This window comes from Panthera onca, chromosome D3 (assembly GCF_046562875.1).
Source record: "Panthera onca isolate mPanOnc1 chromosome D3, mPanOnc1 haplotype 2, whole genome shotgun sequence".
Taxonomy (NCBI): Eukaryota; Metazoa; Chordata; class Mammalia; order Carnivora; family Felidae; genus Panthera; species Panthera onca.
The window spans coordinates 88,719,930-88,741,864 of NC_138350.1; the positions used below are offsets into that span (position 1 = coordinate 88,719,930).

A 21,935-nucleotide genomic window follows, 5' to 3' on the forward strand; every position below is an offset into this window, starting at 1 on the left:
ATGCCTGAGGAGCGTGGAGACCAATGAGCAAGCGTGTGTGGAATGCCCTTCTGGGTGATGACGGTTCTGTTTTTTCTGCAGTATATATACGGGCGATCTGGAGACATACTTAGGGGGTAGGAGGGCAGGACTTTGCCAGCAAGTGGGTGAAGAGGGCGTTGTCCAGAGTAGCCCTCCGGTCTGCCTGGAGTGAGCACGGGAAGAATTCGGGGAGGGGGTGCACGATAGGAAGTTCCACATCGAGCTTGATGAGCACCTGAGGCAGCCAGGTGGCAGGTCTGGAAGCAACGGAACATTTAGGTCTGATGCTCAGGACACTGTCCCGCCTACAGAAGGAACTCGAAAGCCCCGAGGGACGAAGCAGCTGAGGCCGATGGGGTGAGGGGGCTGTGTAGGGGGGCATGCGGGGGCAAGGGGAGGGCGCGCCACCCCACACCCCTGGTTCCCTAGAATTCTTGACAGACACTGCCGAAAGGATTTCTGTTTCTGCTTGGAACTTTGAACTTGTTTCATCCTATTTTTCTTGCACTGTTAAAGATGAAAGAAATCTGGGGACCTAGAAAAGGAAGCCAGCGAGGAAACTGTGAAGTGCAGGGAAGAAAAGGGACAAGGATAGAGCAAGGTCCCTGGGGCTGGATTCAGAGCAGAAAAGGAGGGAGGCAGGACGGCAGCCCAGGCAGGGAAGTGTGTGGGGGGGGGAAAGGTCGGAGTGTCCCCAGCTGGTCAGCCCAAGTCTGCCAGCAGTTGTCAAAATGCTCAGAGTGGGGTAGGGGGTGAAGGTCTGGAATAGCAACCGGAGGACAGGAGAGGGGACTGGGCAGGGGGTGGTGGCCAAGGTGAGACCAGACCCAGAAAGTGTGTAAGATGGTCCCCTGCACACACGTGCGATCTGCCAGCTTGGGAACGGACAAGGCCGAGAGCTGGATGCACTAGTATGAGGCCGCTGGGCCACCCGACGAGTGTGAGCCTCACAGGCCATCAGGGAAGCCTTGTCCGCCCAGATGGCAGTTCTCACCGGAAAGCTGCAGTGAGTGACTTCGTGTGGCTTCCGTGCAGCCACGGACCCAGATGGACCACACATGTGGAAGCCGGTCCTCCACCAGGAAGGATCCGTGTTCATCCAACAGCTCTGGGGCGCCTGGTACCCAGGTGGGAAGACGGAGTGGGATCTCTGCCTCACACCACACAGGCATCCGATTGGGTAGGTTAACACCTTGCAACTTAGATGGTCCTTGTGACATTTTTGGACAGGATTTCGCAAGACACAGAATTAGAAACCATGATGGAAAAGGGTGATTTTAAGATGAAGAACTTAATCAGAAAAAAAGTAAGCCACTAATGAGAAAACGTTCTGGCACACATAGCAAAGAAAGCATTACTTTTCAGAACATACTAAGATCTCCCAGCCAGCCAGCGAGCAAGTGAAAAGCAGCAAGTGAATGCCAAAGCGGGCAGAAGCCCAGGAAGGTTCTCAGCACACAGGAGAACACATCAAGCTAATGAAATTCTGAGAATATTCCGGCCTCGCTGAAGAACGTGCAGTGTGGATTACTGGTTTCCATCTGCCAGATTGGTGAAAGAAGGTGAATGGAGCCAGGGAGCTCTTCTCCGCCGCTGGGACAGGATCCAACAGCACTTGCTGGGCAGCCTGTGGGCCTTTGGAGGCAATTAGGCCGTGAGGGTGGGTCCCCAGGGATGGGATTAGACCCCTCTTATAAGAGACCCCAGACAGCTTCCTAGACCCGTCCACCATCCACCACGTGAGGACAGAGAGAAGTCTGCCCCTCCCTGGGCCCCACAGGCCCCCTGATCCCGCACCTCCAGCCTGCAGGAAGGTGAGCAGTAAACCTGTCTGTCTGTGGCCTTTTGTTAGAGCAGCCCGGACGGACTGACAACTCGGCACCGTGTGAGCACAGGTCGCAGTGCCGTGCGAAGCGGAGACGATGAGGAAAAGGAACCAATGCCAGCCACATACATCAGCACGCTGAAATCTCACAAATACTTTGTGCAAAGAAGGTGAGTTGCAAGGTAATACGTGCTTGTGACACCATGTTTAGGAAGCCCAGAAAGACACAAAAGTGAATAAAATACTGCTTGGAGATGCGTACCTCTGCGACAGACTCCGTGAAGGAGTGCGGGGGAAGACCAGCCCACTTCTGGGGAAATGGTACCTCGGGCAGGAGGGGAGCTACGTGGGCTTGGTCGCGGACACGATCTCAGGCCGGGGATGGGGACAGGGCTGGCCACCTGCCACCACACGTGGGCAAATTTATGCAGAAGTCAGCGAAGCTTAATTAAGTGCAGGGTCCCTCACTGCCACAGACCCCAAAGCCCAGTGCTGCACTGGGTATTATCCCCTTTCTTACAGAAAACTCCGAAAACTGCCAAGGACTTGGGGCCCTCAGGGTTCGGACTCACCCCTACCTGAAATGATGTGTCCGGCGTTTCAGGATGGAAACGTGAGAGCACTTCCCCCACCAGGCTCGTGTTCCAGGCCGAAGTGCGTCCTTCAGCCTTGTCTCAGATTTGACTTCCCCTGTTACACCGAATGCTGGGGTCTCTCCAGACTCCCTGTGCTAATGGATACACCCAAGCCCGTAATACCTTTGTATTTGTTTCCTTCACTTATTTTCTCCGTATCCTAAGCTGTATCTGATTTTACAATTTTGGCTACACATCTGTTTTTCCTCCTTAGTGTTTAATCCATCCCTACCCCCTGCCCATGGTAGGTGCTCCGAGGGGCTGTCAGCATCCTCTCCTAAGTCACCGTCTCTGCCCATCTCCCCTCCTCGCTGCTCAAGCAGTGAGGCTTTCTAAAACCGGATCTGATTGCGCTCTGGCCCTGCCCACACCCTTCAGGGACCCTCAGCTGTGGATCAGGCTGAGTCTCCTTTGCAAAGTCCTCATGATGAAATCTGGCCCCCCGTGCTGTGCCCAAGTCTCCCCAGCTCCGTACATGGGTTCCCCCGCCCCCAGCGTGGGTCCAGCCACCCTGTTCAGGCCCCCCTCCACGGGCTCACTTCTTTATATCCTCATGTTCAAACACGTCACTGATGGGTTCTTTTAAGACTTGTTTGTATTTTGCTGGTAAACATTGTCGGCTACTTGGAATTTTCTTAACACTGGGCCACGTGCACATTCCTCTTACCAAAGCAGTTACGGAGGCTACACTTTAACTGGGTAAGATATCTCCTTCCCTCAGTAGCGTTTTCAGACACCATCTACAGAATTCCATAAAGTTCCACACAAACCTTGGGGACACAATGCATATTTTATGTCCGCCCCTTAGCAGTGCCAAAAAAGCCAAACCCCCCACATTCGCAGGCCGTATGTCTGCGTAGCCGAAAGTACCCCTTACCTGCATGATCTCACTGGGGCCGCACAGCCACGTGGGCTGACCAGGGGCTCCCATTTAACTGATGGGCGGTGTGGGGCCTCATTAGTCCCAGGAACCAGAAACAGGAATGCTCACTCAGGCATTCAGTCTTTTAGGGCCTCCTGGGTGCACCTGTGTGGCGCAAGGGGGAGGGGCTGCTACCCATGAGGGGTATGGAAGCCACGTCCTGTGATTCCCACCCGGTCCACCTCCCAGCGCTCGCCATAGCACAGACGCGACAGAGACTAGATGCCAAAAAACAGGAGTCGGTGGCAGACTGAGGGAGAACCACTAAGGAAATAACGCTTTCCTTCCCGCTCGAGGTGATCACCGTGAAACCGGTCAACCCTGGGCCCCTCGAGTGTGAGACGTCATGACAAAGCCTCGGCGGCAGGGGCCTGAAGCCCGGGGCCGCCGTGCTCCCTCCCACGGACACCCAGGGCGGCTGAGTCCTCAACACCACACGTTCAAGGCTGAACCGAGCAACCCAAGATCCTTAACTTAATCACATCTTTTGCCTTACAAGATGATATGCACTTGAGATCCGAACGCGGACATAGCTTTTGGGACCCACCATTCTGGGGGCAACCAAAAGCGTCGGCTAAAGCCATCTGCTTTGCGTGACCTCACAGCCAGGGAAGTGAACCCTGGGTGTTTATTACTTCACGTTGCCTTTCGTGCGTCTTCACCTCGCTACAGCCTTGTTTGCTCGTCTCTCAAATTAGGGCAATGCTCCTACCTACGGTTTTTGTAGGGATTCTGTGAGGCGGTGTGGAAGGTGTTTCAACAATATTGCAGCTACCGGTGAAAGAGCAGACCTAGGCCGGCTGACTAATGACTATGACCCCAACATGGCCGCAGAAAGAAGTTCCTGCTCAAACCTCAGAACACGCCTCCTCCCCTTAAGTAACTTACCGATTGATGCATTCTCCCGAAGTCTGAGGTGGGAGGAAGGGGAGTGTGAGAGGCGTGGAAAGTGTGAGTAGAAGAGGGAGGGCTTCTCTCAGGTAGGGGCCAGAGGCAGGAGCCCTCAACCCTGCCCAGGCTTAGAATGACCTGGGAGCATTTTACCCCTCCCCAAACCAATTAATCAGAGTCTCTGGGGGTGGTGTTTGGTGCTAGGTATTCATAGAGCACACCAAGGCTCACAGCCAATGGTTCATAGGTGACCAGCGAGAAACGTTCTGTATACACTGAGGCCAAGCATGTTAGAGATCCTCAGACACAGTGGTTCTTAAAGTTCAGGTGCATCAGAATCTCCTGGAAGACTTGTTCAAACACAGATCGCTGAGCCCCCTCCCCAGAGTTTCTGATTCAGTGGGTCTGTGACCACCAGGCCCAACATTTGCATTTTTAACAAGATCCAGGTGATGCTGATAATTGCTGATCTGGGACCACACCTTGGCAGCCATTGTTCTATCCTTCCCCAGCCAATCGGCTGAGGCCACGACCCTTCCCCAGCCAATCGGCTGAGGCCACGACCCTTCCCCAGCCAATCGGCTGAGGCCACGACCCTTCTCCAGCCAATCGGCTGAGGCCACGACCCTTCTCCAGCCAATCGGCTGAGGCCACGACCCTTCCCCAGCCAATCAGCTAAGGCCATGATCCCTATAAAACCTTTGTGCTTTTGAAACTCTCTCTCTCCCCGGCATCTCACCGCTGCGTGGGTGCGGGTAGGGGATTGGAGCTCGAGCTAGCTCAAATAAAGGCTCTTTTGCTTTTGCATCAGACTCGGCTCCCTGGTGGTCTTTGGGGATCACGAATTCTGGGCATAACACGGGTGTGCCTCCGGTCTTCCCTTCAGACTGCAGTTAAAGAAGGCACCGTTTCCGTTTTTGGATGTCCAGTTCTTGGACTGTTTGGAAAGAATAGGTTCTCGAAAAATGTTTGTTAAATCCAAGCCTCAGAAACATGTAGTTCTAATGCATAGGCAGCACATCACTTAGAAGGTGACTGAAAAAGCTGCAGAATTTCTGGTATGCCAACGATAAGAAACAGAATCTGCGGGTGTAGCCCCCTGGTGTCCCAAAGCAGCCCTGCATCAGTGAAACAAAATAACAACTGAAATAACATTTACCTAGATGCCTCTGGAAGGTTGACATACCTCCAGGAGCAGGGTCGGCAGAAGGAAAACACACCGCTCTTCAGGGTTGTGCACACACACACACACACACACACACACGTATGTGGCAGCAAAAAATGGTTTATGGAGCAACCAACTGGCAAGACCACGTCGTAACATGACAACAAAAATGCAAAGAAAAGCAAGTAACATTCTTATTAAATAGTTACTAGAATCACAGTAGGTGGCCGCATGCACATCTATTGATTTGACTGGAGACAGCGCCGTTCTTTTAGGCAAGAGTACTTTCACGATAAAACATTTCTTTGGCTGCAAACGCTGTAACCATTTACTTGGAAACTCCCGCGTGTGCGGCTCCGAACAAACACTTGCCTTCATCAGTTGCGGTGGATAGTGTGCGGGTGTCCACTGACCATCCAGGGCGGCTTCCTGACCCCACCTGGGGTTTCCCCGTGTGCCATTTATGCTGCCAGCTCTCAGTCATTTATGTGTAGCTGCTAGGGAAGGTTCTGTCTTTGCTGAGGCCCCGTGTCCTTTTCCATCAATATCCTGTGTCCGGATTCCCCACCCAACCTAGAAAAACATTAGCACTTCTCTGGTTGGTAATCATAATACCAAGATCTTTGATAAACTTTCCTCTCCCCTTATTCCCAGAATCTGTGGTGAGCTTTTATTTAAAAAAAAAAAAAAAAAAAAAAAAAAAACAGGTAAAAGAAATGCAAATAACTCATACACTGTTTAACATGTATTGATTTTATTTAATACTTTGAGATCTGAGGGATTAAAAAATAAAAAAGCCAAAAAGGCCACATTCATCAACTAGAGAACCCAGACTTCCTTCCTCGCCCTGGGCATCCCTCCCTGCCTCGACTACACACTGTTATTTGGCGTGTGTTGTGGCATCGAGTTGCGGGAGGGGCCGCACGATGAGTGAAGAGAAGGATCAGAATCATTTTTGTCAATAATGATGCTCTAGTCCCAAGAGGGGTCTCATGGATGAGAACTCACTGTTTGTGTTCACTTACTATTCCCGCGACATGAGACTGCGGCCGTGGAATGTTCATGTATTTAGGCAAAATTGTCAGTCTCGTTTTGGAGAGGAGGAAATACTACCAACAAGTAAATGCTGAGTGAGGCGCAGGGCTTTCTGTCTATAGAGGAGACTCTCAAAGAATATATTGATTTCTTCATGAACCAAGCAGGACTCTTGTCTTCGGCACAGATGATGAAAATCAACTGTTTTTCCTGGAAGCTGCCGGCTGCTGTTGTAACGGACCGCCAGTCCATTAGCCACAGTGCAGATAAAAATGATAAGCTTATTAAGCTACAGGTCACCGTCATTGATATAAATTGAGATTTAGCCTATAGATACATGAAATGGACTGGATACGTAAAAACAATGTATGTCATTTCCGTTTCAAATAATATACAGACAGTAATAGGCTCATTGTTCATTTCGAAGCATTATAAAAATGTTCATTTCTGTCCTTATCAAATGCAGTTGCATCATTATTTGTGTATTAATATTGACTTTATTTCTGATTTACTTAATCCAGGAATGCCAGTGCGTCGGCCAAGGACTTGTGCAGAAGCTTCTCGTTAATTGTTCCACCTGGAGGCTGTGTGGAGGGTTAGAGGATGTGGCCTAGGGAGCCAGTGCAGAGTGTGGCTTGATTGCATCCGTCTTTGAAGTGTTCTTGATGTGGTTCCTGTGGCCGCAAGCCTGAGGCCACCTCTCCAGTGACCGCGGGCATGCCTCCTGTGCAAAGGGCACCTGCAGACTTCTTGAGTCTCGACGAGGGATTCGGGATCCCAGCGTGTGGGGAGCTCTGAACAGTAGTTAAACAGGAGCCAAATACCTCAGTATCCAGGTTGACTCCAAACAGATCTCCCGCCCCAGGGAAATAGCAGGATGTGATCGCTCCCGTTTAAAATCCATCAAGCCCCAGTTCGTCCATTTTCCCCCCTGTGTGTCCCCTTCTCTCCATCACTACCTGACTCTCCATCTTTTCTCTCTCATCTCCTACCTCCTCCTCTCCTTCCTCTGCCTCCTCGTCTTTTCCCTAGTCGCTCCCAAACAGACTGTGAAAAAGACTTGTGCCTACCCACATGCCCTCTTGACACACGTTTATGTCCCTTCTTGTTGACTTAAACCAGGCAAGATCAATCTAGTGGGTCTCACCGGATCGGGAGAGGTGAGGACGCATCTGGCCGGTTGGAAGAAGCACAGAACTAGAACGGAGCCACTTCATGAAGTCAGCTGAGGGGTCCAGAGCATCCCATCGATCCTTGAAGGCTAACACCACGACCCCATCCCACTTGCAGACCAGCTCCTCAAATGTTTATTTTCTGTTTGCAGTGAGGAGATCCAGGGACTCGTCTACTTCTCTTAAAGAGAAACAATGCAGCTTTGCCATCAAGTATTTCAGGGGAGGGTGGGCTTGAGGAAGGCTTCATGTTCCCATAGGCGGGACCAGGGGATGGAAAGAACAGACAAGGGCTTTGCACCGTCAGTGGGCTGGACCACAAGGCCCATGGAGGGAAGCAGCTGAAGGTGGGTGCAGGGATGTTTTCCTGGTCTCGAGAGAGGGTCACAGTCTGCACAAAGGAATGTCCAGCGGCACCCAGCTCATCTTCAGTCACTGCCTTGTCTCATCCCTTCCAAGGCCACCTCTCTGCCCATCTCCTCCCTCCTTCCTACCCTTTCCTTCCACGGCCTTAATCTTCCTGTTCTCTCTGCACCTGGCCCTCCTTCTGGCCTCGGGCTGTCCTGTCCTTTCTCCCCTCAGCCTTGTGCTCCCAAGTCTGCTCTCCCAGGTGCAACCCCCACCCCCATTGTCCCGCCCACCTCACCCCTACCTGGAAACCTGCAGCCCCTACTTGCATTCCCTCAGAAGCCTCCCACTCAGCCCATAAAGGCCTGGGGGTGGAGCACGGAAAAAAGGCGGGAAGGAAGGCTGCCGATGAGGCAAAGTATCTGCTCCTTGGCTATGGAGACTGGATGTCCTTCTCCAAGTAAAGGGTAGCCATTGAAAGTTTTTAAGAAAGAGACTTGTGTTGAAGAAGATTATTCTGGCAGCAAAGACTGGAATAAAGAGGGAAGACATGAAAAGGAGGGAGGCCCTTGCTCAGACACAATACAAGAGTCATGAGAGGCGATAGAAATGGGGAAACCAAGGCAGAAAGAGACCGGGGAGATATTAGGAAGTAGCATTTATAAGGATTGGAAACATACACAGAGATTAGCCAAAGATGCTCCTATGGTAATATTTCTCAAAATTAGCTCTGTGGATTTTTATTAGATTTTCTACTTTATTTTAAAAAAGAGTTTTATGGTCAAATAATTTTGAAAAATGCTGAATATATTTTAATTTTTAAACATAAGGTTACAATGACTTCTTGACTGCAGGACTTCTAAGGGCATTTATGTGGAAACTTATACTGGTCAGCATCTAAGGGAAAGTTAGAATGAAGACTGACAAATTTATTTGATGATAGAACCTCCCCCGACAGACACACATCCATAATATATACATGTTTACACTTCAAGGGACAGTCATAGAACACAGCCTGGAAAGTGTAACCTTAAAGTGTCTAATCTTATATTTGACGAGGAGGAGGATTCAAGGTGGATACAAAAGTTGTAACACAGAAGCGATAAAAGGTTTGGGGAGTAAAATTATAAGTTCAGTTTGGGAAATTGAAATGCCACCAATACACAGATGTCCAACACTCAGCTGCAAATTCAGACCTCGGAAGGAAGGTTGGGGATAGAAACACAGCATTGGTACTCATCAGCATAGAGAAGGTTCTTTAAAGATGGAAAATTAAGGGGCGCCTGTGTGGCTCAGTTAAGCAACTGGCTTCGGCTCAGGTCAAGATCTCCTGGTTCGTGAGTTTGAGCCCTGCATCAGGCTCTCTGCTGTCAGCACAGAGCCCCCTTCAGATCTTCTGTCCCTCCTCTCTCTGCCCCTCCCCTGCTTGCACTCTCTCTCTGTCTGTCAAAAAACAAAGAAACTTAAAAAAAAAAAAAAAAAAAAAAAAAAAAAAAGATGGGAAAGTAAAGACCCAGAGGGAAAGGAGAGACCGAAAAGGGGAAGGAATAAAAATACCTGAAGACACAATGGCCAAAAACAATTCTGAATGTAGTGAAAAGCATGAGCCCACAAATCCAAGAGGCTCAGGGAGAGAGAAAGACCGAGAAAACCACATGGGGTATGTCGGGTTCGAATCAATGGAAACCAAGTAAAGGGAACCGTTTAAAATAAAATAGGCAGAGAAAAGAAGACACATTACGTGAGGGGAACAAACAAAGCTAATGTGTGCTAACAGAAGTCATGGCAGTCTTTACTTCTGTGGGCTGGGAGAAACGACTGGAAAGGGGATTCAGAACATTCTGGGATGGAGGGAATAGGGTAATGATTGCACAGACACATGCAACTGAAGAATTCTTACCTCTATGGGTTCCGTATGCAAATAACACTTCCATTTAAACAGAAAGGGGCAGGCAGAGGGAGAGAGGGCAGAAAAAAGGGGGTAAGCAACCTGGCCAGAGGGGGGAAGACCCAGGCTGCAGGGATAGGGTGAAAGCCCCAACAGGAACCCGCAGCTCTTAATGACAACTGTATACATTTAGCGTCCCCGCAGCGAGAGGCTCACACCTTCCTGCACATCGTGTCATGGCGGGGGGGTGGGGAGGGGGTGGCAGGGCTCAGGTCCACGTCAGGCCCCCCGAATCAGCATCCGAGGTGTGGCCTGGGCATCCCTGCTTTTAAACCCTCCAGGTGATTCAGTGTATAACAGGTGACGAGAATCTCTGAGTCTGACCAAGGACTCCGGTGGTACCTCTCAAAATTATCTCGTCATCAGAATAGATGGATCTCAGCACAACAGGGTGTCTCCCCCCAGTGGTCCTGGGTGGGGCACGCACGAGTCTCCTACAGCTGCTGAATCGAATGACCACAACGTGGCTTGCCAAAACAGAAATGGAGGCCAGAAATCTGAGATCAAGGCCAAGGCAGGGACACGCCTGGCAGGCTCTACAGGGAAAACCGTACCTTGTCTCTTTCCGCCGCTCGTGGTGGCTGGTGTCCTTGGCTTCTGGCTGCCTCTCTCGGGTCTCTGCCTCCCTTGTCACATGGCCTCGCTCCGTCTGTCTGTCCCCTTCCCTTCTGTGGATTTAGAGCTCCTCTCTATCACCTAGGATGGGCCCATCCTCTTTACATCTGTAAAAGAGTCTTCCCAAATAAAGTCACAATCATGAGGTCCATATATTAGAACACGGACATCTTGTTTGAGGGGCCACCATTTCATCTGCCACAGGGCTAAGAATCTGTCATTTTTTTTAATTTTTTTAAATATGTATTTACTTTTGAGAGCCAGGGACAGAGCACAAGCAGGGGAGGGGCAGAGAGAGAATGGACACGGAATCTGAAGCAGGCTCCAGGCTGTGAGCTGTCAGCACAGAGCCCCACGTGGGGCTCAAACTCACAAACTGTGAGATCACGACCTGGGCCGAAGTCGGACGCTCAACCAACTAAGCCACCCAGGCGCCCCAAGAATCCGTAACTTTGAATGGATTTCCTAATATGGATGAGTCAGAAACAACTGGCCGAGGGAACGCCCACCATTGGCCCTCAGTGCTTTGCAAGCTCACGGATCTTTCAGTTTCCCTGCAGGTTGTGGACTAGCACCTCTTCGAGCATCCACTGGCATCTTCCTCCTGGGGCCAGGGGCCTGGGCAGGGGCTGCGCCAACACACCGTCCGGACGTAGCCCGTGTGTGAGACGTGCAGCACAGGCCGCACCGAGGCAGCTCCCTCTCCGGAACGCAAACGCGCGGGGCTCCCTCCCCGCGGCCACTCTGCTCAGAGGGCCGCCCCCATCTGCTCCCACGACGACGTCTGCAGTGATTTCAGAAGAACCGCACCAGAAGGTATCTCAGTTTCGCAAGGACACGTAACCTGCCGCAGAGGTCAACTATTTCGCTCTCCCTGGTGCGAGCCAAAGAGGTCGACCGTGAATGCAGCTTCCCTTGGGCTCCTGGGGCAGCCCAAGGGAAGCAGCCTGCTGCGGGCCGGGAGAATTTCCAGAACCACTTTTCCTCCAGCCGAGCCTTCCTGTGCCCCAGGCGCTGGAGGAGCCAAGCGGCAGAAAGTGATGGCGTGTAATGAACCGTGTAACTCACAAGTCGCCACAAGAAACGTCGACTTTAATAGGGCGGCGTCTTTTCTCCCCTGAAACCCATCAAACCACAGATGGTATCACTCCACAATCCCGGTGCCGGTACCTTGGCTGATCCCACGTAGGGACCCAGAGTCAGAAGGAACCACAGGGATCCAGCAGCAGATCGGGGCCACGGTCACCCATCTGCTCAAGGTTAACGCCGCGGCGCAATTCTTGAGTCCAGAAGCACAATTCAGGCCTTCGTGCCCCTTAATGCCTTTCACAGATGTTACCATGAAGTCTTCGTGACATGATTGCCAGAGGGAAATCCCACATGCGAGTTGTCTGCTTACCTGTAATGGATTTCAGAAACACCCGTGGCTCTTTATGGAAATTGCGGCATTATGAAGTGATAGCCATAGAAACCAAGAGTATGTCACGGTTCATGGGGGACCAGCCTTCGGCTGTGAGTGTATTTGCAGAACGAGGAGGAAGACTAAATAATTACTGTACGTAAAGGCTTTAGCTTAATTAGATTCTGTTTTCCGGCCAAAATAATTTCCATAGCAGAAAGGAAATAAGTCCTTAGCTCTGCAGCATTTTTAATACGCCATTCAAAGTCCTTGTTTGAGATTATATTGAGCAGAACTTTGGAGAAGTACTAAAGCTGTTTTGTATGTCTGTTTTAAAGCCTTGTCATAGGGTTCAACCACATTCCAAAACTTATGGCCTGAAACAGAGGAATGGTTCCTTTCTGCTATGAACTCTTTCCTCACCCACCGCACTCTGAATATAACATTTTCTCTCGTCATTATTCTCTTCTCCCACGACTCTTGTGCATGATTATGATTGAAGTCCTGGCAAACCTGGTTTTCCTGCCCTGTGATTGTCTGCACGTGTGAGAAGACAAGAGCTCCACCTAGGAGCACAAGGAGGGGGGGTCACAGCGTCCGGATCTCACGCCCCACTCGGTGCAAGACGAGGCCAGGAGCACGGGGCCATCCAGCCGATAGGAGAAAGAAGCTCCCACATGCGGCTTCCCTTCTACAAATAGCTGCAGGGACACGGTAGCAATCAATTACCAATCAACCTCCACTCCCACTCTTCAGGGAAAGCAGTCTTCAGAGAAATCTTGACAGTACTGGAAAAATCAAGATAGAATGAAACTATGATTTGGACATCATTCGGTGAATCATGGTCCAGTCGTTAGGGGTATGGCATTACAGCGAGCCAGACCCAGCGATGAAACCATTGCTCTGCCCCTCACTTGGCTGAGCGCCACGGGTAATGTCACTTAATCTCTCTGAGTCTCAGAGAGACTCCAGGTGGCACGGAGATCAAGAAGCATGAGGGACACAGAGGGTCAGAGGCGCGCACACGTGTGCAGCTGAGCATGGGGTCTGGAATACGGGAAGCTCATATCTCAAACGCGACCTGCAGTTTCCACAGCCAGGGGCTTGCCTTTCCTCAAAAATAACGATTCACACTGACGACGACTAGATGTTCTAAAACCAACGTCACATTTTTCGGTACAGTGGAAATGTGTGAGAATAGGAATTCCACTTTGTTTTCCATGGACAGTGTAATGCATGTAACCCACGTATGCAATGTGAAAATGCAAAAGAATAAAAAGAATACGGTGGAAATGAGAAAATGGGAGCAATCTTAACACTACCACAACGCTGTGTGACTGTTCTTAAAGAAAAAAAGTGGGCCCCTCACCCCCCTCCTACTTGATCAAATAGCATTTTTTTAAAAAAGCTATCTTGGGGCGCCCGGGCGGCTCAGTTGGTTATGCACCCGACTTTTGATTTCGGCTCAGGTCATGATCCCAGGGTCGTGGGATCAAGTCCCGCATGGGGCCCATGCTGAGTGTGGCATCTACTTGGGATTCTCTTTCTCTCTCTGCCCCTCTCCCCAGCTCATGTGCTCTCTATCTCGCTCTCTCTTTCTCTATCTCTCTCTAAAATAAAAAATAAAATAATAAAATTAGATGAAATTAAAATTTTTAAAGCTATCTTGTTTTCTTATTATTTACCCTCTATAGACGACCTTCCCCCTGTTAGTGGTAGCCATTAGTCCTGGGTTTTAAAGACCTGGAAAGTAGAAAAATTATAATCTTGTCTAACTGAAGCCTTGTACAATATAATAATTGACAATAATCTATTTACCTACTCTGAGCTAACTTCATAATTTACCCAAAAGGAATATACCTTCAAAGGAAACTCTCCCCCGTAATTTCGTCCTCAATCGGCCTATAATAGGCATGTGGCTTCTCTTTCATTGCCATAAATTCTCAGAGTTGCTATACCACAGACGACCCTAAGAATTTTAGCCCAGACAATACAAGAGTAAGATGCCTCTGACACACTGGAAAGTGCACATACATGGCAGTGGTGGGCAGAGGGACAGAGTAAGAATGAGTTCACACAGCACCTAAGAGTCAGTCATGCTGGGATCTAGGTCAGGCAGCCGGACCTGCCGGTCTTTTGCACCACTCAGGACTGGAGACTAGAACTGTAGGCCAGCCGTATGCACACTCCAAGTATCTGACGAGCCACGAGAGTAGAATGAACACAGCCATCTTTCTGAGGGTGGGACTGTGGTGGAGGACAATGGTCTGATAGACACCGTGATCGGGATGGATATTGGGAAGCACAGACAAGCCTCGATACCGACCCCGTAGTGAGTTAGAGAGTGTCCTCCAAAATTCCTGTTCGTAGGAATGGAGCATCAGAATGTGACTTTCGCTGGAAATAGGGTCTGTGCAGATATAATTAAGGTAAGGATTGAGATGCTCTCATACTGGATTAGGGTGGGTAGGCCCTGAATCCAAGGAGGGCGTCCTTATAAGAGACAGAACGGGGCACACGGAAGAAGAAAGGCCATGTGAGGACAAAGGCAGCGATTGGAGGGATGAAGAGGCAGACCAAGGCATGCCTGGGGCCACCAGAAACTGCAAGGGGCAAGGAAGGACGATCCCCGGGACGTCTGGGGGGAGTGCGGCCTTGCCAACACCTTGGATTTGGACTTCTGTTGAGAGAGTACTCTCGATGTGCTCAGCCCCCCGCTTTGTGGTCATTTGCTGGCAGCCCCAGGAAACTAAGCTGGCAGCCAAACGGGAGGCAGCCTGCTCTCCAGGAAGTGAATGGGGAGCAGTGGCAGGAGCTTCAGGGGGTCAAGAAGAGAAGAACGCAGGGGAACGTTACTGGAGACCTTCAAGGAAGCACTTGAAAGAGCAGAGGGAGCAATGAAAGGGGACAGTGGGCAGGAAGCTCAAATCCACTGACGGACGACCACAGGCCCGACACGTAAGGCAACGAAAAGGAGGAGCACCAACGAACAGAACACAGAAGTGTCGTGGGGCCAGGAAAGAGAGGTTAAGGTAGAGAAGAACTGCCATTGCTTGCGAGCAAACACAGGAGGCGTCCCCCTAAGTGGGGGTGAGGGACGGCAATGGGGGGCCCAGGGCAGGGTGACGGGCAAACACGATGCCTGCAAGTGGGGCTGTGGCCTGGTGCGGGCGGCCAGGCCCCGAGCACAGTGAGAAGAGCGTCTGTGGGTGTCAGAGCCCGGACAGGGAGGCAGGAGGCCACCACGTGGACCGGCCTGTCGGGAGAGGTGTCGGGGCTCAGGTGGGTCCGGAGGGGTTGCTGGAGGAGGCTGCGGGCGACTGGTCACAAACCGTGGCTGCTAATTCACATGGACGGATATAGAAATAAATACAAATATAAGCACAGACATGTATTACATAACTCACACCGCAGGTGCCCAGGTCCCACTACAATATTCTCTGGAGAAATGGGTGATTCCAGGACTGGGCCAGGTGAGGCCTGCAATAAACCTAAAACATCTTTTATATATATATATATATATATATATATATATATATATATATATATTAACGTTTATTTATTTTGAGAGAGAGAGAGAGAGCTCACACGAGTTGGGGAGGGCAGAGAGAGGGGGAGAGAGAATCCCAGGCAGGCTCCGCATTGTCAACTCAGAGCCCGACTCGGGGCTCAGTCTCACAAACTGTGAGATCGTGATCCGGGCTGAAATCAAGTGTTGGACACTTAACCGACTGAGCTACCCGGGCACCCCAAAGCTAAAACGTCTTATGCCAAAACATGAGAAAGTGCTCACAGGCTGATGGGGACAAGTCTAAAGAACACAGGAGCCAGCTTGAAGGGCGTCCCCCTGGCCAAATCCGGGAAGAATTGCACATCAAAGTGAACAGCAGCGGAGTCTGATCCACGGAGTAAACAGGGCGCTCTGGGTCCACACTGATAACAAACAACTAAGTGAAGAACTTGACAGTTTCCTGAGAAATGGAACATTTACATGATCCAAAGCACCCCCCCCCCCCCACACACACACACACAATTCAGTATTATTAACTGTGCAGCGGGAAGGAGTAACTTCCAGGGGGGGGAAGCCAGGCCGATGCCACCTTCACAGCCGCAGGGGACAGCAAATCCCGAGGCCCCAGGAAGAGGCGTGAGAACATAGCGCCTCTCCTGTGATGCTCCTGCCACCGATGCGAGGCATCAGACACGCCCAGACTGAGGGACATCCCACTACTTACCCGGCCTGTGATGTTCAAGAGGATCAAGGTCATGAGAGCCAGGGAAACCCAAACTCTGGGAAACTGTTCCCGCCAGAAAGAGCCAGAAGAGAGGAGACGGCCGCGTGCAGCCTGCACACCCAAACTGGTGCCCCCATCACAACAGAGAGCCACACGGTGGCTGGGAATCCGCACTGGCCCTCTGCTCCTGGCGGCCCCACTGGGCTTGCGGGTGCGAGCCGCGGCCAGGGCTGCCAGAACCGAGTACCCCTGAGTGGCTTACACAACAGACGTTGATTTTTGTCACGGTCCTTGAGGCTGGAAGTCCAAGATCAAGGTGTCGGTGGGGATGGTTCCTTCTGAGGCCTCCCTCCTAACACGCTGATGGCCCTCGTCCCCTCTGCCTTCACGTGTGCGGCCTTCCGTGTGTGTCTGCGTCCTGATCTCCTTTTCTTTTAGGGACACCGGTCACGTTGGATTAAGGCCCACGCACATGACCTCATTTTAACTAAATTACCTCTCCGAGGACGCTCTCTTCAAAGAAAGTCACCTTGTGAGGTTCTGGGGGTTGGGACTTCAAGACACGAATTGTGAGAGGACACAACTCAGCCCATAAAGGTAGGAGAATGTCCTTGGTAGTAGGAAATAGACACTGAAGAATCTGGAAATAAGGTGACATCTGGACAGCAGTTTTTTCTCAGAGAATGTAAAAAAAAAAAAAAAAGACTTCTTTGTGTGGCAGTTACTTGCAACTTCCCTGTAAGTTGGAGATTGTTTCAAAACAGTATTAAAAACAGTCACTCACGAGGGGCATTTAAAGTTCTGTTACCGGGTAGTGAGATGGAATGAACTAGAGCAGGGATGTCACAGCATCTTGAACTCTCAGCTCTGCGTTTATTCAAGCTTTCTTCCTATCCGTTATCGAGACAAATGTTTGACTAAAGCAGAACATTCTTCAGGTAACCCATCATCGAACGTTGGCATGAATTCTTGATAGTCTGAAAGACAATGATCCTGGAAAGTATAAAATATTGACAGCCTGCTGTCTGCTCTCCTCACTTGAGGAACATTCTCGTCTGTACACAAATGCTCTTCGGCTTCTGGGAACAGATGGTGGAGGGCAATAAAGACGGAAACATTAGAAGGCAGGAATTGGAGCACGAAGCCCAGCAGAGAGAGAGACCGGTGTCCGTGGGGAGCAAGTGTCTCTATGTTCTTGAGATAAAGAACTTGAACTAGCATGGCTGTTTCAGTCCGTCCGATTCCACCAGTTTCTCCTCTTAATTTTACGTAAATCTCCCCCGTGTGCCCAGAAGATGTGTTATCACACACGGCAATGCCTGACTGCACCCTCATGTTATCATTCCGCAAGGCCACGGAGCAGGGACGCTCTGTCAAGCCATCATGAATCTCTCGCCTCCACAGGACAGGACATAAAGGAAGAGGGGTCCATCTAAAATATCACCACCTACGCCACTCACCTTTGTTCTTCTAGAGATTGCCAGCAGCCCTCACACTAAAACCTACCCCCTTACTTTCTTCAGGTCCCTCTGGCCCAATAACAATATTGTCATCTTTATAATTTAATTTTTTTATGTTTATTTATTTTTGAGAGAGAGAGACAGAGCATGAGCCAGGGAGGGGCAGAGACAGAGGGAGACACAGAATCCCAAGCAGGCTCCAGGCTCCGAGCTGTCAGCACAGAGCCCGATGCGGGGCTGGAACTCACGAGCTGTGAGATCATGACCTGAGCTGAAGTTGGATGCTTAACTGAGCCACCCAGGCGCCCCAACAATATTGTCATCTTACCTGAAATGTGCTTCCAAGAGATTCCAGCATCACATAATAAGCTATGTTTAGGACTTCACTGACTCATTCCCCTAGACCATGTTCCGAAACAAGAACCCCCCTGTACTTCATAACTAGATACGGACCTAAAAGAATAACCACACACGTGCATAAATGCACTAACATTCCCCTGCTCTTTAAGACCAGTGCAAACCAAGCACGTCCTATCATATTCACAGTGGTTATTGGTGCATTTCATATTGGCTTTCCTTTTCTGAGCATCATTATAAATTCACAGAACTTAAATTTTATCTTATTTGAATTTAAAGGTGTCACTTTCTTTTTGATGTTCACACTGTTGTAGTTAGATTAGCAGAAAGCCCTTAGGCTACCTTGGTCTCAATACCATTGAGACTCCATATAGAGAACACAATTGTGGGGCAGTAACGGGAATCTGGGCATTGGACGCACACGTGGCATTTGAGCGGGCGGAAGTGATGGGAGATGTCTGGGTAGTTCATCCGGTTAAGCGTCTGACTCTTGGTTTCAGCTCAGATCATGATCTTGTAGTTGGTGAGTTTGAGCCCTGCATCAGGCCCTGCGCTGACAGTATGGAGCCTGCTTGGGATTCTCTCTCCCTCTCTCTCTCTGCTCCTCCCCAATTTGTGCTCTGTCTCTCTCAAAATAAATAAATATTTTTTTTAAATATGGGAAAAACATATGTAAAAAAAATGATGATTCTGCTGCCCTTATCAGGCCACTTTTTTACGATGAAACTGGAGAAAATATTTCTTTCAAGTTATAATTTTAAATTAAGTTTATTTAAATTTCATTCCATTTCAATGAAATCAATTAGAATTGAAATTGTATTAGTTTATGTTTTTTTTAATGTTTATTTATTTTTGAGAAGGAGAGACACAGAGTGCAAGCTGGAGAGGGGCAGAGAGAGGGAGACACAGAATCGGAAGCAGGCTCCAGGCTCTGAGCTGTCAGCACAGAGCCCGATGAGGGGCTCGAACTCATGCACGGTGAGATCGTGACCTGAGCCGAAGTCGGATGTTTAACCAACTGAGCCACCCAGGTGCCCAAAGTTAAGGGAGTTTAAATAACTTAATTAAATATTTCACACTTAAAGAAATTTCTGTTTCTACTTTATTTCTTCTAAACCCTATCCATTTTCATTTCAAAACCTCTCTCCAGAGCTATGTAAACCTCCTTCCCTTTCCTGAGCTCTATGCTGCTCCTTAATGCCATTCTGCAGTCAGCATACTATATCGACAGTTCATTCAAGAAGCCCGTTGCTCTTGCGTTTGTGGAACTAACATCTAAAACCAAGTACAGGAGATAAACTAGAACCTACAGCAGAAGCCAGCGTGGAGGGAGCTTTTGGTGGGAGAAATGGCCCTTCCCAGTTTCCTAAGTCTCTCTACCCCAGAAGGCTCAAGGACGATCCCTCTAAAGCTGCCATTTTGAGAACGCCTTGGGCCACCCCAACTCCATGAGGCCACTCCACAGGGTATTTTCTGTCTCACGGAAACGTAGCAGAACAACGCTCTTCCCTTTGGTTTCCGCAAAGTCAGTTTAGGGGGTGTCACTGCTCATATGTTTTAATGAAGATGGAAATGGCTTTAAATTGTTACAAGTCCTCGGTAACGATAACGTCTTCTATTTCACTAAGAGTATTTTGGAAGATCTTTTTCAGCTTGCCTCATTACTCTTTAACACATACCTATAAATAAATGAGCCTTGATTCTTAGAAGAACAAGAGGAAAACGCTCTTCTCGAGGTGTGACAGCTGGCAGACTTGAAAGGGACAATTTGCTTTATTTTATTTACTTCCTTTATTGGCTGTTCTTCTCTGAAGAAATACAAATTGCCAATTAGAGAAGGATGGTGTGCAACACGGAAGGACTCCTCTGTTTACCAAACATCTCGACTTAGTTCCTTTTAAAAACCAAGACTCTGGACTAAATTTAGAGATGGTTTCTATACCACGGATGTGATTAATAACTATGCAGAAGTGCAACATTAAAGGCCTAATAGCACAAAAAGGGGGAGAAGGCAGGTGTGACCCTTCCGCTAGCCGATGTCATCCCACGTGGGGCTGGTGCTCCACCTCCTACCACGTGCATCAGAACATTCTAGAAGGGTCTTTCATGGTTGCTTAGGGTGAGTTTCAGGCCCAGGAGAACAGGGTGATGTGGGAAAAATGAAAATGAGCGCCTTCCTATGTGGCACGTTAAATGGAGGCAATTTGGAAGTTTCGAGGTTTGCATGGGGCATCTAGGGATTCTTTGTAATATTTTTTTAAATATTTATTTATTTTGAGAGAGAGAGAGAGTGGGGCAGGGCCAGAGAGAGAGAGAGAGAGAGAGAGAATCCCAAGCAGGTTCCATGCTCTCAGCCCAGAGTCCAACGCAGGGCTTGAACCCATGAACCGTGAGATCGTGACCTGAGCCGAGACCAAGAGTCGGACACTTAAGCGACTGAGCCGCCCAGGTGTCCCCAACTCTTTGAAATATTTAAATGCCGGCAGGCTCACCAGGGCTCGGGGAGGGGAGCTGAGAGGAGGGCACAGGAACAGTTTCGGAACGAGTCTGAGTGACGCCTCAACCAGGACAGCTCCTGCCGCAGGCAGATTTCCAGATAATGGTAATGAAACAGAACAGAACAAAACAAATCCCCCACGATTCTGTCAGGCAGCCACACGGCGTGAGCTGACAGTCAATCACTGGCATATAATGAACACTTCCCGTATGCCAGGCATGATGCTAACTTGCCTTTTATTCACGATCTCATGGGATACCTAAAACACAGGGGACGCGGGGGCCATCCTCACTTTGCACGGAAGAAACCTGAGGCACAGAGCCATAAAGTGCCTGCAGGAAGTCACAGGGACGGCAACTGTAGGTTTGCGCCCGGGATCTCCAAAAGGCGGAGGCACGGAGGCTGGGACGCGTCCTTGCAGCTCTAACAGTGAAATTAATAACAAGTCCACCTGCCGGCAGTGTTGCTCGGGTTTTCTACACACATCTTCGCCGGACTGCTGTCTAGCTGTTCCAACAACTGCCTGACAGAGAAGTGGTGACGCCTCAGATTATATGACGGGACCGTCCCCTCCTTTAAACCCCGTCAACTCTCTTTCCCCTCGCGGATTTTGAAGCTCTGTTATTGAGAATGTGCACGTTTACGAGTGGAATGTCTTCCTGTTGAATTGACCCTTTTGTCCTTGTGAGGCGTCCTTCCTTATCCCTAGGAGTACGTTTTGCTTTGACATTTACTTTATCATATTAATACGACCACGCCGACCTTCTTTGTCGTGTCTGCTTTCCATTCCCATGCGTCTCCTTTTCCGCTTCTCTGGGATTATTTTGATTTTTTTTTTTTAAAGAATCTCTGCAGGTGAGAATCACAACTGACACAGCTTCGAGAAAGAAAACCTGGTTATACATGTCAAAATCCTTAATAAGATAGCTGTCCTCAGTCCAGCCGTTCTATCTCTGCACATTTGTTTCAAAAAAGTAATGTATAGGTTCAAGGCTAGACCCCAGACTTATTTTTCTGCTCCCAGAGTTGACAATAACTGCTGTTATTGTACTAAGGCTATTAGGGAACATCACCATTTAATTTCTCATGATAACCTTGGAAGATCTTCACCTGCTCTGTGCTCCCCCCGCCCACCTACCCCTCCCGCCTCTTGCCCTTTGCAAACTGCCTTGACATCCCCTTGGCAAAAGCTTACAGTACAAATTACTGTAACTTTTAAATTACTTTTAACTCTTAGAATGGTGTGCAAATTAAGGGGGGAAAAAGCTTTTGAAAAAGCGACACATTACCTTCAAACGATTTCATTATGAAATTCTTCAGGCCCACGAGAGAATGTTATAAAGACAGTTGTGTGCCCATCATCTGGCACAAGAAATAAAATGATTCCTCAGCTCCTTCTCCCCTTGAGCT

At 49.5% G+C, this 21,935-nt stretch overlaps 1 protein-coding gene and 1 long non-coding RNA gene across 2 annotated transcripts in view; both read right to left on the reverse strand.

Moving 5' to 3' along the window:
• Positions 1–1,335: 1,335 nt before the first annotated feature.
• LOC144613786 (uncharacterized) lies at positions 1,336–3,609 on the reverse strand. The gene is made up of 3 exons (XR_013551179.2): positions 3,359–3,609; positions 2,425–2,576; positions 1,336–1,656 (listed from the first exon to the last, which is right to left on the reverse strand). It is a non-coding gene; the product is annotated as an uncharacterized LOC144613786 (long non-coding RNA).
• Positions 3,610–17,113: 13,504 nt separating this feature from the next.
• CYB5A (cytochrome b5 type A) overlaps positions 17,114–21,935 on the reverse strand; it is a 101,766-nt gene continuing 96,944 nt past the window's right edge. The window contains exon 4 of the mRNA XM_078435140.2: positions 17,114–17,188. Within this exon, the coding sequence (XP_078291266.1) occupies positions 17,129–17,188 (60 nt within the window). The 3' untranslated portion in view covers positions 17,114–17,128. The remainder of the gene's footprint in view (positions 17,189–21,935) is intronic.